Source organism: Martes martes (genome assembly GCF_963455335.1).
Source record: "Martes martes genome assembly, chromosome: 11".
Classification (NCBI taxonomy): domain Eukaryota; kingdom Metazoa; phylum Chordata; class Mammalia; order Carnivora; family Mustelidae; genus Martes; species Martes martes.
Window position 1 is genome coordinate 105157737 of NC_137899.1, and position 14620 is coordinate 105172356.

General features: G+C 54.0%; 1 protein-coding gene across 2 annotated transcripts in view; it reads right to left on the reverse strand.

Annotated features, from left to right (window-relative positions):
* The window catches only part of PAXIP1 (PAX interacting protein 1), a 49136-nt gene extending 40851 nt beyond the window's left edge, over positions 1-8285 (reverse strand). For both annotated transcript variants that reach the window (XM_080818937.1, XM_080818938.1), the window contains exons 1-3: positions 8178-8285; positions 4322-4456; positions 44-87 (exon numbers count right to left, since the gene is read on the reverse strand). In XM_080818937.1, the coding sequence (XP_080675063.1) occupies positions 44-87; positions 4322-4456; positions 8178-8258 (260 nt within the window). In that variant the 5' untranslated portion in view covers positions 8259-8285. The remainder of the gene's footprint in view (positions 1-43; positions 88-4321; positions 4457-8177) is intronic.
* Positions 8286-14620: the final 6335 nt, after the last annotated feature.

Sequence of the window (14620 nt, forward strand, 5' to 3'; positions counted from 1 at the left end):
GTCTTAAACCCAGATTCCCTCCTCCCTTCCCCAAAAAGGATACGGCAGAAGAGCTCCACACTGAACGGACAAAATCACCCAAGACGGCTGAAAAAGAAAACATGAACTCAAGTCAAAAAATATTTTCAATTTATCATCAAAATGACATGATTTCATCAGCACTGCTCCTAGAAATTAAAAGCTGTTATAACAATTATAAAGCAACTAGGTCATGAGCATTCAAGTAAAAAATATCAAAGATTAGTTATTAATGCCCGAGGTGAAAGCTGAATTAGAGGATGAAGCACTGCCAGATATTTTAAAAATTTTTAGAGAAATTTAAATTCTAGGCGTACACATTTACTACTGCGTAAGTGTCTAGGCCAGCTGGAAACTGTCCTCACAACTGGAAGGACGGGGACCTGACAGCCATCCCCACCTCCCCCCCATCCCAGTACATCGGCCACTCCCCGGTTCCCATCCTCAATCCTAAATCGAAGTGTAAATTCATGAGTGTTTTCAGTAAATCCCTATAGATACTACATTTGCAAACCATGAAAAGTCTCTCTCTGGTCATTTTTCACAACTTTCAAAATTCAGATTATAAAACCTTAGCTTATTACTACCTTTTGGGCTAATTTATATTTTTTAAAAATTACATTTCTACATTTAATTTTAAGTTACATTAAGCTACATAACACCCCATTTAGCCGGCTGAAAAGTCCAGAAACTTCCACCCACTGAAATGTACGTATGTTTTACTCATGTACCAACCTATTCACCTAGCACTCGTCGAGAATCTACTCTGTGCCGGAGATGGTGCGAGGCGCCGCGGACAGAATCGGGAAGGGAGGCACGTGCTCTCCGCTCTCCTGCACCTCGTGCCCCAGCCTCATGACCAACACCCCTCCCCCCCCCCCCCCCCCCCCGCCTTCCAGCCTGGTCATGCAGACTCAGAAGGACTTCAGAGAGCCAGATCCCCGTTCACAGTGTTCCAGCCTCCGTTTATAACTGTGTCTTCTGTGGACAGGGTGTCGGAGCACTGGCTATTTTAAGAAAGAAAATGAAGACTGGCGGCACCCGGGACGGTTCTCGCAGGACGACTAGGGGCTTCGGCAGAGCACGCTCGCGTGCGATCGGGTGCGCTGCGCTGGAAGTCAGCACTCCACGTTTCTAACCGCGCTTCAGGCCAGTGTGTCTTCGCATTTTCTGATAATCCTGAGCAAGCTTCAGGGAAGTCGAAGGGGGCTGGCCGGCATCGGGAACCGCTATTGCCTCTGACTCTTGTACAATCAACATCGCGCCGTAGGCCGAGCTTTCTTCTCCGCGGTAATGCCCAGAGCCCCGCAGAGACCTTGGCTGCGTGGCTTAGCACCAGGCTGCTTTCCAGAAACCAGCATTTCTACTTATCCCCTCGCCTAGAGTGCAGGGGGATTTTCAGAGCCCGGGGCGACGCACTGTGATAGGGTTTGGGCAGGTGAAGGTGGGACTTTTCTCGAGGACCCTGGGAGAGGTGCCTTTGAACGGAGCAGTGTGACCACAGAAGGAAGCAGACACTCTGGAAAGCCACCCGTCCCGACCATCACGCAGCAGACACCCTGGGAAGTGTCCCTTTGCGCACCTGGGAGAGGTGGCAAGTATAGGCCTGTTGAAGGATTCAGGGCTAGTCATGATGTCCACGCACAGCAGACCCGCCCTCGGACCCTCATTCGGAGGGCTCTAGGTAAAACAACCCCAAGTCAGTAGGAAACACCAACAATAACAGAGCAGATATGGAGAACTAGAAAAGCAGGGTAGCGAGGAGTTATTTATTCCAAAGACCAACAACAATATATACAAATACGCCCCCCTGTAAACTGCCGTAATTAACATGTCCAACGATGCCCTACAGCCACTGAGAAAAATACTTCCATTAAAAAAATTATTCTGGGGGCGTCTCTGTCAAATTTAGTAAGTTAAAGGCCAAAGGATCTGCCTCCATCCACTGAACTCGGACGAGGAACCTGGCCGTCCAGCAGCGTCGTCTGGGGGTGCGCACAAAACGCCGGGTCAGCTCCGACAAATTCCACCCCCTGGCATGGGGCGCTGTAGGCCCCCGACAGGACAGGCCCTGCCACAAAGCCCGAGCAGCCTGGAGCCGGGAGGCGGACGCAAGAGGAGTGTGCCCGGGGCCTCATTTCAAGCTACCACAGCCGAAGCGGAAGCGCGGGATGGGGGCCTAGGAAGCGAGATTGGCGAAATGGTGATAATTACAGAAGCTGGGTAATAGGTATTTTATGCAGCCTTATTACAGCCTGACTCTTCCAGAAATACAACATGTGAAGAGAAGAAGACTGCTGTTTTAGCTCAGCATTCTAGCCAGGACTGATCACCATTCTGAAATGCTACCTCCCAGCCGGCGACCCCACCCGGGAGCTCTGGGGACGGGCCCACATCTGCGGCAGTGACTGCACATTGGACCAGTCCTAGCAGCTCACCTCCTGCCCCCCTCCTCCACGGACCTGTGCCCAAGGATCTACACACTGAAATACACATTATTTATTTTCTTTTGTTTCTCCTTTACATTCCAGTTTGGGAAATTTATACATAACATGTACATTCAGGTTTTAAGTTATGGAACGTTCTCTCACATATAAATGAAGCGATACTCTCTGACATATGAAGGAATTTCACATATAAATAAAAGGATGTTACAAAGCGCCTGCTGCAAAAACGAGATTTAACAACCACTGCTCTAAATAGTCTGCAATAGCCACTTGAGCGCGAACGTTTGATACTGAGGCTGCCCTTTTAAGCTTGCTGTCCAACTTTACGATCCAGGTGAAGTCACCGTCATGAGACAAAGGGCTCCAGGCTGCTGAGGGAGCGGAGATCTGGTCCCCACAGCTAAGGAAGAATGGAAGCAAACTAGAGACCAAAGCAGGGTCCCAGGGAGGGAAGTGCACGTGTCACAAGCTTCTCTCGCCGAGTGGAGTCAGGTAAAGCAAGCGGCAGCCCTGCTGCTGTTCGGGCTGCATGAAGGAGCTGGTCGTGGCAAAACAGGGAGTCTAGGGCAGGATCGTGACCGCCGCATGTCATCGCTGCACATTAAGTCACTCTGAATGACACAGCTGTCCCTGGAGAGTCCGGTTTCTGAGAATCTTCTCATGAGACAAATCAGCATTCAGGTTTATTTTCAAAAATCAGGTTCCTGGGACGCCTGGGTGGCCCAGTTGGTTAAGCAGCTGCCTTTGGCTCAGGTCATGATCCCAGCGTCCTGGGATCGAGTCCCGCATCGGGCTCCTTGCTCAGCAGGGAGCGCGCTTCTCCCTCTGCCTCTGCCTGCCACTCTGTCTGCCTGTGCTCACACTCTCTGACAAATAAATAAATAAATAAAATCTTAAAAAAAAAAAAAAAAAAATCAGGTTCCTAAGCCTGCAAGGCGGTTTCAGACCCTGGGTACTGATGAGCTGCAGACTTCCCAGGGCCAGCTTCTTGGCACCCCAGTCTAACTTACTGGCTCTCTTTCCTAACTCCTAGCCTCTCTTGGTATTAAACCATAATAATTCTCATACTGATTTTTAGGCAAAGTATTTGACAGCATAAAGGAAAAAGTGATAGTGGAACTGAACTATTTTAAAACAAACATGTTAACACCTATATCAGAAAAAAATTGAAGGACCAAAACCACGAAATGACATCTCAAAACATGCATTTAACATCAGTCAACTCAACCACGAGGAGCAAGAGAACAGTGGAGTGCACAGACCAACAAACTCCGAACAAGTCACCCACCAGCTGAGGCCCCCACTTTCCAGAACAAACCACCCAGAGTCAGCTTGACAGCAGCACCAATGGTCATCATGACCACTGTCGGAGAGCAGTTAAACAGCACAGCAAATGGGGGACAGGACTTCCTCCAACATGTCTAGCTGGAAATTCAGACCACTTGCCACAGCGTGGATGGAAAGTGGCCCCTGGAGGAGTCATGATCTGACAGGACTCCGCCTGCCTGGGAGTGAGCACAGTTTCTCATGGGTCCCCAGTGCCCATCGCTGTAGGCTGACACACCCATTTCCAGGACGCGTCCCTGGCATAGAAAGCTCTGGGCAGGAAGGAACCGGGGCCACACCACAGCAGGTGCTGAGCAGACCAATCAGTTACCTGTGATGGACAGAAACCTGGCCACGGCAGGATTCCACGCAACGGGCCATAGGCTACCACCATGTGGGAAGAGCTCTGTCCACCCGGCAGCTTCCTACACAAAGTGGACTTCGGCAAACACTTTGAGTCACAGTGAGACTTTGTATCGATTTCAGGACACGTGATGAAGCACATAAAATTAACGAGACTTACTACTGACCTTAACTACAGGCAAATCAAAGACTTCTCGAGCTTCTCCGACCTCAGGATTGTCCCCGTCTTCCGAAATTATGTGGGAGGCTAGTGCGTTGTAGGACACTTCCTTAGCTTTCCCAGCTTTGAGGAGCTGGATAACCTTCAAAAAACCACACAAATTAAAATGAAAAACACCGCATTTCATTCTTGATTTACACAAACTGTTGCGAACAATGAAAATTCTAACAAAAACACACCACGTTCACCACACAGAATTAATAACCATTTACTCGTGAGTCACGTGCCATCAGACATTTGATGACAGTAGAAAGCAGCAGACCCTGATCCGCTGACCAAGGAAGCCTGCAGGCTGCGAGCCTGGTACCAGGTAGCGTCTCTGCCTTGAAAACAGAAGGTCTGACAGACAGCGCTTCAGAGCTGAGAGGAGGCGTCCAGGGTCAAACTTCAAGGCTTAGGGACAGGTAGTTTCACCACAAATGGGAAAGTTTCCAGAAGAGGAGCTACATGAGCAGAATCCTGACGAACTTAGGGAGTTAGCGAGACCAAAATGCATGCGCTGTTGGAGGGAGAAGAGCATTCAACACGCTGGACACGTGACCCTTCAGACTGTCACGTGCTACACAAAACTGTCTGCATTTTACTCTCACACGGAAATGCCTTCTGGAGCAACGCAAGGGCTTTAAGCTGGGAAACGGCACGACCGGATTTTACCGAAGATTACGGCCAGGGCAAGAAGAACGGACTGAGTCTGAGACAACGGCAGCCGCCCGGGGGAAAGCAGCAGGTAACTGACCCAAGGACTGTCACTAGGGAAAGAAAGAGGCGAGAATGCATGAGACCCGGTGCCTGGGAGGGGGCAGGGGCAAGACAGAAAGTGCTGGGGACACACCGGCAGCATTCACGGGGGAAGAGCTGGTGAGTGTGAGGGGGGAGCAAGAGGACTTCTTCAACGTGGAGCACAGCCTTCCGACGCCAGCTGGAAGGTCTAGGAAAAGACATCAGTGGGACCTGGAAGGCGTGGGTCCCCACCCGATGGGGAGCCAGTGGTGGCCAAAGCTCTAAGAGTGAAGCCCTCAGGCGCAGAGCAGTAAGTGAACCGGAGGCTACTCACCTGCCAGAGACTTCGGGGACAGATGCAGGAGAAGGAAGAGCCCCAAGAGCCCAGGCGTGCACCACACATGACGGTGACCTGATGCCCACACAGCTCGGTTTACCCCCAAGTTCGTAAATTTTCTCAGAATATTTTATCGAGCATCCAGAGATGGCAACTGGCGCTGACGCTAAGTATTTGTTCAATAAGTGAAAACAAAACAAAACAAACACCAGTGGCTGTAGCCACGGGTCACCTCCTCCCCGCCCCTCCAAGCATCTTTAGTTTCCACACCCACTCAACCTGACCCACAGAACATGGCACCCTCTCATCTGTCCTCCGGTCTGCACTTCCGACCCCAACGCCTCTTCCAGAGTCTCTAGATCTCAGGCTCTCCCCTTCCACGCACGAACGTCGAAGTTCCCGCTGGTCCTCACACGCGCTCACACGCATCCCGGGCCCTTCTCTGCTTCCTCTTGCTGACAGATCACGCGGAGCAACAGACCAACCTGCCTTCACTTCCTCACGTCCTGCTCACTCTTCACCCCCGTCGCCTGCCCTTTCGGCAACTCTACTGCAATACCGATTCTTCACGGACAGAAAGATGCCCAAACCACAGGTTCTCTCCCGTCTGACACTACTGAGTCTGTCTTACTGACTTAGCTCAAGTCAGGGGGCAGCGCGTGGACGGCTCATCCTGGTCATCCCAAATATATGAACACCTCCATTCCTCAGCACACACGTTCCGCACAAAGGACATCGCCTCACCCTCTTCTCAACTTCTGCGAACAGCTCCGCACCCCACCGAGAAGACACCTCCTTTCAGAAAGCTCAGTGGTGCCACATCCTACGCACCGCAGCGGGAAAGTCCGTCCTCGCCGCACCTACCACCCTACACCATGCCTTCAGGTGTGCTCCCCGCCCCTCGGCAATGAGGGGACCTCAAGCAGAGCTATCACGTTCCATTCGTCTTCAGACTACATGGCCACCAAGCCAACCCCTTCACAGGTACTAGATGTTCAATATACATGAACTTTCGGAATCCGTATTTATAAGATTCAGGGAATCAATATTCTGACTCTAAATCGTTTAGAAAATATACGGTTTCACATCGAAGTGGTTTGCCAAGGACATTTTAAGTACGTAGATTTGACTCATAGTTGAGCAAATATGGTTCCAATTCAACTTGTTCCAGGTTTTAAGTAACATTTGGTTCAAGTCCCTCATAAGAGCCAAAGTCCTAGAACGACAGAGAGAGAGTAGGAAGGAGGTGGGGGAGAGGATGGATAGTGAAAGAGAGGAAAATGATCAATACTGGAAAAACCGGCCAGGGTCCCGGCTCGCATCAGGACCGCTCTGGGTTCAGCACCTGCGCACCTGTACATCCAAGGCTCAGTCTCCTCACCTCAGAGCTGCAGCAGAAGGACCCACCTTGGGGGTCTCGCAAGGCAGCGAGTTAGGTTTACTGAGGTTCCCCGCAGACCAGCCTGTCCAAGGCCCAGACCCCGCCCACAGCTGCGTCCACGCCAGCCCGGACCGTGCTTCAACACCCGTCTCCACTCTGCGGGCTAAGGTCCGGTCACCTGGCTCGGCCTTCCCCCGCCTCCGCGCTCGCGCACGAGCCCCCCACGTAACTGGAACCGCACACCCTGCAGCGAACGGGACCCGGAGAGGATTCACCCCAGAGACACGCAACTGTGACCCGCTTCCCAGCGGCACGAGCAGCACAAGGACGCTCCAACAGGAGGGCTACTAAACTCAGGAAAAACACACACCATCCCGCGGCAGAGCCCGTTAGGTGCTTCCAGGGCTGGTGCTGCCCGGGTGGTTCCCAGCGACCGCTCGAGCCCACCGGGAAGACCGAAGACCCGGAGCTCGCGGCTGACACCGAGCGCTGCGCTCACGGACGAGGCTGCACAGCGAGCGCCGCCGCGGGTCACACCAGGGGCGGTTCACGGAGCCCCCAGCAGCCCGGACCCGGTTCCTCGCTGAGCTCCACCCCCCTCGCCCCGTCCACTCTGGGAACCCAGACACACGGGGTGGGCAGCAAGGAGGACGCCCCCAGTCCGCGTCTGCCCCAGAGAGGGGCGAGGCGGCCGCCGGCTGCGGTGGAGGCTTGGACTTCCCACAGCGCCGGGACGCCGGTCCCCCACCAGGCGGAGGCCGGTGACAACCCACGCCAGGCCGGACGCACGGCCCCCCACGCCCTCCCCTCCTCTCTGGTCAGAAAGCGGCCCCTCCACGTCGTGCCCTCCCGGACCTCGCGCCCCAGGTGCCGTCCCCGCGGACGGTCCCAGCGGAGCGCGCCCCGGACCTCCGTCCCTCCCCTCATGCTGCCCCTACGCGTGGGTCCTGAGGACCACCTCCCGCCAGCCCCCGGCCGCGGGCCTCGGAGACCACCCGCACGTCCCCCGCCTCCCCCAGCTGGCCCCCACGCGCACGTCCCCTGCCTCCCCTCCAGAAGGTCCGGCAGACCACCCCCCAGGCCGGCGCCCCAGGTCCCTCCCGAAATTACCCCAGACCCCTCCCCCCTCCCCAGGTCCCCGGCCTCTAGGGCGCCGGGTCCCTCAACCCCCGCCCCCCGTCCCCTCCGGCCACCGGCCTGCTCGGCGCCAGGTGGCCCGGCCTCCGCGCAGCCAGGCCGGCGGGGCGGCGGGGCCCGGGCGGCGGGGCCCGGACGTTTTGCGCCCGGGCGCGCGCCCGCGGCGGGAGCGGGTACGGGACGGGGACGCGGAGGGCTGCCGGCCGGCGGGCGGGGGCGGCGCGGTACCTGCGGGTCGATGTCGCCCACCGCGTAGTACTTGACCTCTCGGAACATCTCCTCGGGAACTTTGGGCGCCGGGTCCGACATGGTCGCGGCGGCCAGAGGGCTCGGCGGCGGCTCCCGCCCCGCCCGGCGGGGCCCGCTCCCCAACGGCGCGGCCGGGGCCCGGTCCTGCGAGTCGGGCCCGCTCCCCCGCCCTCTGCGCCCCCGCCCGCGCCGAGCGGCCCAAGCGCGGGAGCCGCGCGCGCCCTGCGGGACGCACCATCCCGCCGGCCGCCGAGGGGGAGCGCCGAGGAGCCGGCGGCCAGCCGGCGCCGCCCCCCGCTTCCGCCGCGGCTCGCGGCCCCGAGAGCAGGGGCAGCGCGCAGCCCGCTCCGCAGACCCGGAGCCCGTGGCCGCCGCCTCCGCGCGAGGGGGACCCCGGGGACGCGGAGAAACGAGCCCCCCCCTTGGTGCGGCCCAAGTGGGCCGGTCCCGGGAAAGAAGGGAACGCGGAGGCCCCTCCCATCCGCACGCGCGGCCGCTCGAGCGGCGCAGGCGCGCGGCGGAAGGGGCGGGGCTTGCGGCCGGCCGACTGCAGCGATGGCGGCGCGAGGTAGCGTCGGGCTCCGGGGGAGCTCACGTCGCCGGCGGCTGCCGGACGGGACCCGAGGCAACTCCTCAGCGCCCGCGGCCGGGAGAGGCCGAGTCCCCGCCGCCGGGTCCCCGCTGAGGGGCTGGCGTTGGACTGCGTCCGGGACCGAGAGCGCCCCGGGCGGGCTGGCCGAGGGCCCCAGGCCTCGCCGCTGGGCTTCTCGCCGCACCCGCACCGCGCTCCTGCTGAGGGAGGCCTTGCTGCCCCCCCCTTAACCCCAGCCGGCGGCCCGCCGTGACGCGCGCCCTCTGACGTCACCGTGCCGGCGCCGCCCAAACGCGTCCTCGTCCTGACGTCACCGGGCGGCGCCGCGGAGCGGTGGGCGCGGTGGGCCGGGGAGTGCGGCGGAGAACCCGAGCCCGAGGACGCCGAGGCCTGCGCGGCCGCCCGCCGCCGCTGCCCGCCGCCGAGTGATGGACCTTCTCAAGTCGGCGCTACTGCAGTCGGTGCTTTAGAGACCCGGGAACGTCCGGAGCCAAGCGGGGTCTGCGGCGACAGGCGCTCGGGCTGGGGAGGACGGCGGACGGGGCAGGACGGAGAGGGCCGGGTGGTGGGACGGTGGCCGGGGAGGAGCGGCCTGGAGGGGAGGACGCGGCGGGCAGCGGCGGGCGCGGCGGGGTGCGGGCCGCGGGCCCGTGGCTCCCGCGCGTGCCTGGCAGCCGGCGCCTTCCTCCGGTGGGACGTGGAAGCGCGAGGCCGGCCTGAACGAGGGGCCGCTGTCCGGCGTCTGCGTGCCGGGCCGGACCCCGCGACGTTCCTGTTCGTTGCCAAGGCGCTGTCGGGGTGACGAATCCCCGAGCCGCTGTAAGTGTCCGCAGCGGCATCAGCGCGCCCCGTGGCTGCCGGACGCTGAGGACGACGCGGAGGGACGGAAGGCGGCCGCGCGGGCATTCGGTCCGGTCGGCCGGAGCAGGACAGCCGCGCCCGCGCAGACCTCGGGGCGCAGCAAGCGCACGGGGCTCCCGTGCGGGTTCGGTCTGCGCTGCGCGGTGGGCCGGCCTGTCGTCCCCGGAGCCGCGCGGGCCGCGGGGAGGCCGGGGTCTCGCGAAGAAACGCTCGAGGCTGCGGTGAACACGCCTTCGCCAGGGACGGAAGTACCAGCGTGCAGACGAGGTCTCCCTGTCGGCGCTGGGCGCGCTGGGAGGGCTGGAGACTGGACGCCCCGAAGTCCCGGAGCACACCCCGTCTGCCGCGGCACTGCCGTCGGCGGCTCCTGTCCTCAAAACGAGCGCCGACACTCGTGAGAATGACTTCCACGAAAGGCGCATTTCTGTAACATAAGACGTCCATGTGCAGAATGATGGAGGGGAAATGCCGCGTTGGGACGCTCTGTTTTTTTCACAAATAGATATTTCTCACTGGTTGTTTTAGCACTTAGAAGACGTCCCAGTGTAGGGCACGACCGGTCCTTTCAGCAGAAGCTTTGTGTTTCTTTACCTTTGATGCCCGCACCACCCCAGGGCACTGAGCACTGATGCGCTGCGCTTCTCCCGGCCGGGTTCAAAGTGGTCACGTCGTTGCTAACCAGCCTGCAGAGAGTAAACGGGCTGCTTGGTGCTAATTTGGCAAATAAGGTCACACATCTCTCATTTTCTGTTTTGCAAGTTCGATAACCCCGGGCTACAAAAAACTGAAGTGTGAAATTGAAAAAGCAAAAGTGAGTTGGGAATACTTAATTTGTACCTACTGGTGGGAACTCGAGACATTATTTAGAAAAGTGTTTCCGGCTGGCTTTTTACAATACATCTCTGTATTGAATACAGCTCTCAGTCTTGTTCTCCCATTTTGTTCTGCTCAGCTGGTCACACACCCCTTAAAGCTAGATACTAGCAATGTTTAGTAAACCTTCTATTTGGGTTTACAGACGACCACATTTAGCCCTTCTCATGAAAGGGGAAACTTCAGTTAGACGCACAGACAAGCCCGAGTTTTATTGCTGGAGAACCTGGGATCCCTGAAGGTGTTGTTTATGGGAAAGGTTCATTCAGCTGACACAGCACAATTGCCACCAATAATCATCTAGCTATTCAATGTATTAAAAACTAGAAAACAGGGATACCTGGGCGGCTTGGTCGCTTAAGCATCTGCCTTCAGCTCAGGTTATGATCCTGGAGTTCCAGGATGGAGTCCAGCATTGGGCTCCCAGCTCAGCGGGAAGTCTGCTTCTCCCTCTGACCGTCCCCCCTCCCTCTCAAATAAATAAATAAAATCTTAAAAAAAAAAAACAACACAAAGGAAAGAGTGAATTACACCAAATCCCATCCCCAAAAGCAACACTTGAACCCCTTCCAAACATTGTCCCACATAAATGTATTTTCTCTTTAAAAACATGCCACGTGTACTCTAAAGTTGCCACGTAAAAGAGTTGCCCTTCCATGTGAGTACATAGATGTGCATTATTTAATGCATACACCAGTTTTTTAATGTACCTGAATTGAATCAATTCTTGCACATTTGTTGGCGGTGTAACAATTAAAATGCTGGGGTGAGGCAGTCATCATAAAATATGCAGTGGTTCTGTTCTCTGTCACGCTGACACAGATTTTAACACCCCCCTCTAACTCCCTGAGCCCTGCCCTTCTCTTTAGATCTATTTCCATCTCCAAGATACTGTGAGTGGGTCTCACTTCTTTAATAGGATACTCTGAGGTTGAGAAACCTGAGGCCCAGAAATGTTCAGTAACTTGCCCATGGTCACAGTTACTAGCAGATCTTGGGCTAAATTCATTTTGGGGGGCTTACTCTAATCCATTCTTTAGAAGAATTAAAAGGAACAAGTTTAATTTCACATAAATAGAAAAACTATAATCCCTAAAAATAATATGGTATGGAAAATTTAGCTTTGTATCAGTTAAAAATAGTCCACTGATGACATATTTTTGTGGCTAAGTCAATTCTTCCTTCGGAATTGGCTGAAGACGAAGAGATGATCGTTACATCTAAGTTCAAAACTTCCCAATTTTAATGTCTTGTGTCAGTTTTAATTTTCTGATTTAATTAGTTTCCTAATTAGAAGGGGTTAAATTAATTAACCTCATTATTTACTATATATTTAATGATTTCTCCTCTATTGGGAGTTACTTAATTTTCAGTAATTGGAAAGCTTATGACAAGAGGGAATATTGCCAAGTTTTACACTTACTGCTTGATCAGTGGCAGAAACAGGACAAGTTGAAGGGGATTTTAGGTGAGATATCAAGTACATGCAAAGGCCCTTTCCCCTTTGTTTTGAAACATAGTACATGTGAGAACAGGTTGGGATTCCATAATTTCTATCAAATTAGAACTCAGTGGATATGTCCTTTGTTTAAGATTAAAAGATATCCTAGGACATAGGGTTTTATAAGAAATAACCCTACCACACGATCTTACTTACAGACAATGAAATGATCATGAAGCTTTGGCTAATGCTAGATAATTACAATGGAAAGAAGGCGTTCTGAAATTATCACCCATATAAATGACACACTAAAATATTCAGATTTTCCTTGGACTTGTTAACGGTCTACATCAACGGCATTTGGGACGACGCAGTAAAACCATGACCTAATATCCATCTGGCTTGTGGAAACCAAATAGGTCTGTTCTTCCATGCCATGGGGACTGGATGATTTGGGGCTCTGGTGGGTCAGGAAGAGGAGGAAGACACCCATTCTGGTGGGGGGCAGCAGCCTCAGCAGAGGCCCAGCCCAGAACCAACCTGGTGAGACAGCAACTCTGACTTGAGGAGACGGCTTTGGGCGGGGCTCTAGAAGACTCCCACCGAGAAGTGGATTGAAGACCTTCAGAGAAGAGCAGTGTAGGAAGAACAATGATCACCCACAGTTCTCATAGAATCTGCCGTAGATCGGGGCTACAACTGAGACAGTGGAAGCTGGTCTTTCGTTGGATCCCATTTGGAAAATGCTTGCCCTGATCAGTGTAGAGCAGGCATGGTACCACTATGAGTTCCACAGTACTTGAGAAGCGCTAGCTGCCCAGTGCTCCCTGCTCTGGCCCACACTTCCCGGACCTTCTCGCTGCCTGTGGACCAGAGTTCAATCCCACTAGCCTGCCATCAGCGAGCTCCATGACCTCCTTTTGCTCTGACACAGGCCCCGTCCTTATTCCCCAGAACCGAGCTCCGCAGCCTCATCTCTGCTACTCCCCTTCATTCATGGTCTCTTCCCACCATACTGGACTATTGAACTTTCTTGAAGCACGGCCAGAACTCCATGGCTTTCTACAGACTGTCGATCTCTCTGTCTGGAATGACCCTCTCCACTTAACACACTATGCAGACCTTACCTCTTCTTCCTATGGCCAAGATCAAAGGCCCATTTCTTGAAACATCTCTCACACCTGGGGATAGAATTTTTCTGGTCCCTTCTACTTATGATTACCAATAAATTATGTAAGCAGACGCTATTTGGCATGGATCACAGATGGCTAAGCCAATCAAGTATGAGAGTTTTTTTTTTTTTTATCTCAGCCCAACATAATGGGTGGTGAGGTGCATCTGTGAACCATTCTAAGGGCAAGGAGTGGGACAGGGTAGGGAACCTAAATGTGAGAGCTTGCCTTCATCCCAATACTTAATATTTAAAATATCAAAAAGACTTCATTTTTAAATACTTCTTCATCTTAACCCCGTCCCCACCTACCCTCACATAAACCCTCCACTGCTAACTAAAACAAGTCTTATTTCCCTTCGCATGTGTTTCCCCCACTGTTTAATGCGGTGCCTGATGTCAAGTGGACAGTGGACACGTATTTAAAGAGTGGATGGATACATTTGGAATGAATTCCTATCATTGCTAAGGATTCTTAACCCTGGTTTTGAGGCATCAGGAAAGACAGTCATCATTGTGCAAATTTAAAACCTCACTCTACTCACGAAGTTGCTACGTTATTGCTACTGGGTTTTATTTTACAGTCGGGGAAATGGTTGAGAGAGGTTAGGTCTTGGGTCAGCAGAGTTTTTTGTGTGAGCAGCCAGGTAGAAAAGCTTTCAGGTGTCCTTGTCCCTGGAGTCTGTTTTGATTTCTTACCTTGGCTGTTGCAGGGAAAGCAGCCACAGACAACGTGCTTACCCAAGAGCGAGGCTGTGTTCCAATAGAACTTTATTTGCAAAACCAGGCAGTGGGCCAGATTTAGCCTTTGGGCCTAGGTTTGCCAACTTGGGGTGGGGGTAGGGGATGGGGGAGTCCAGAGTTACAAACTTGAAAGTGGAAGAAACAAAGACTGACACCCAACAGGTGTGAACTAAGCCACCGGCCGCATGGCCCCGGTCGGCGCGCTTTCTGCCTCACTCTGATAGCTCTGCGCTCTCGGGAGGTCTGTCTGAATGCTTGACCATCAGGAAAACAAGGGGATTAGGGCTAATTAATTAGTCCAGACTTTGAAATCCAGAGAGAAAAGGGCCTCATATTAAGTGCAAATCATCACCCTAAGTAATATATTTGTGGCACTTTCATTAAATTTTCTCTCAAATCTTGAAAAACATGTATCTCCTGGATGCCAACATTTTCATCCTAGCATAATTATGAAGCCTTCCCAAATAATCATTTTTCAGTTTGTGATACTCAGTGGGGCACAATGCCAGCTGCTGAGACCTGCCCGAGCTGTTTGAGACTTATTAGCACGGCACAGGTGAAAATGAGTCAAGTCTTAGTGAAATTTGTTCATTGTGTATTGAATATAAATGCCTATTGTGTAGTGATGCTTGTGGAAAAAAAAAACACTGACATGTAAAAGAAGTTAAAATAATCCAGCGTCTGTCAAGATAAATACAGGGGTTCTAGGGACCCTTTCACAAGATAGTAATAAAAACCAT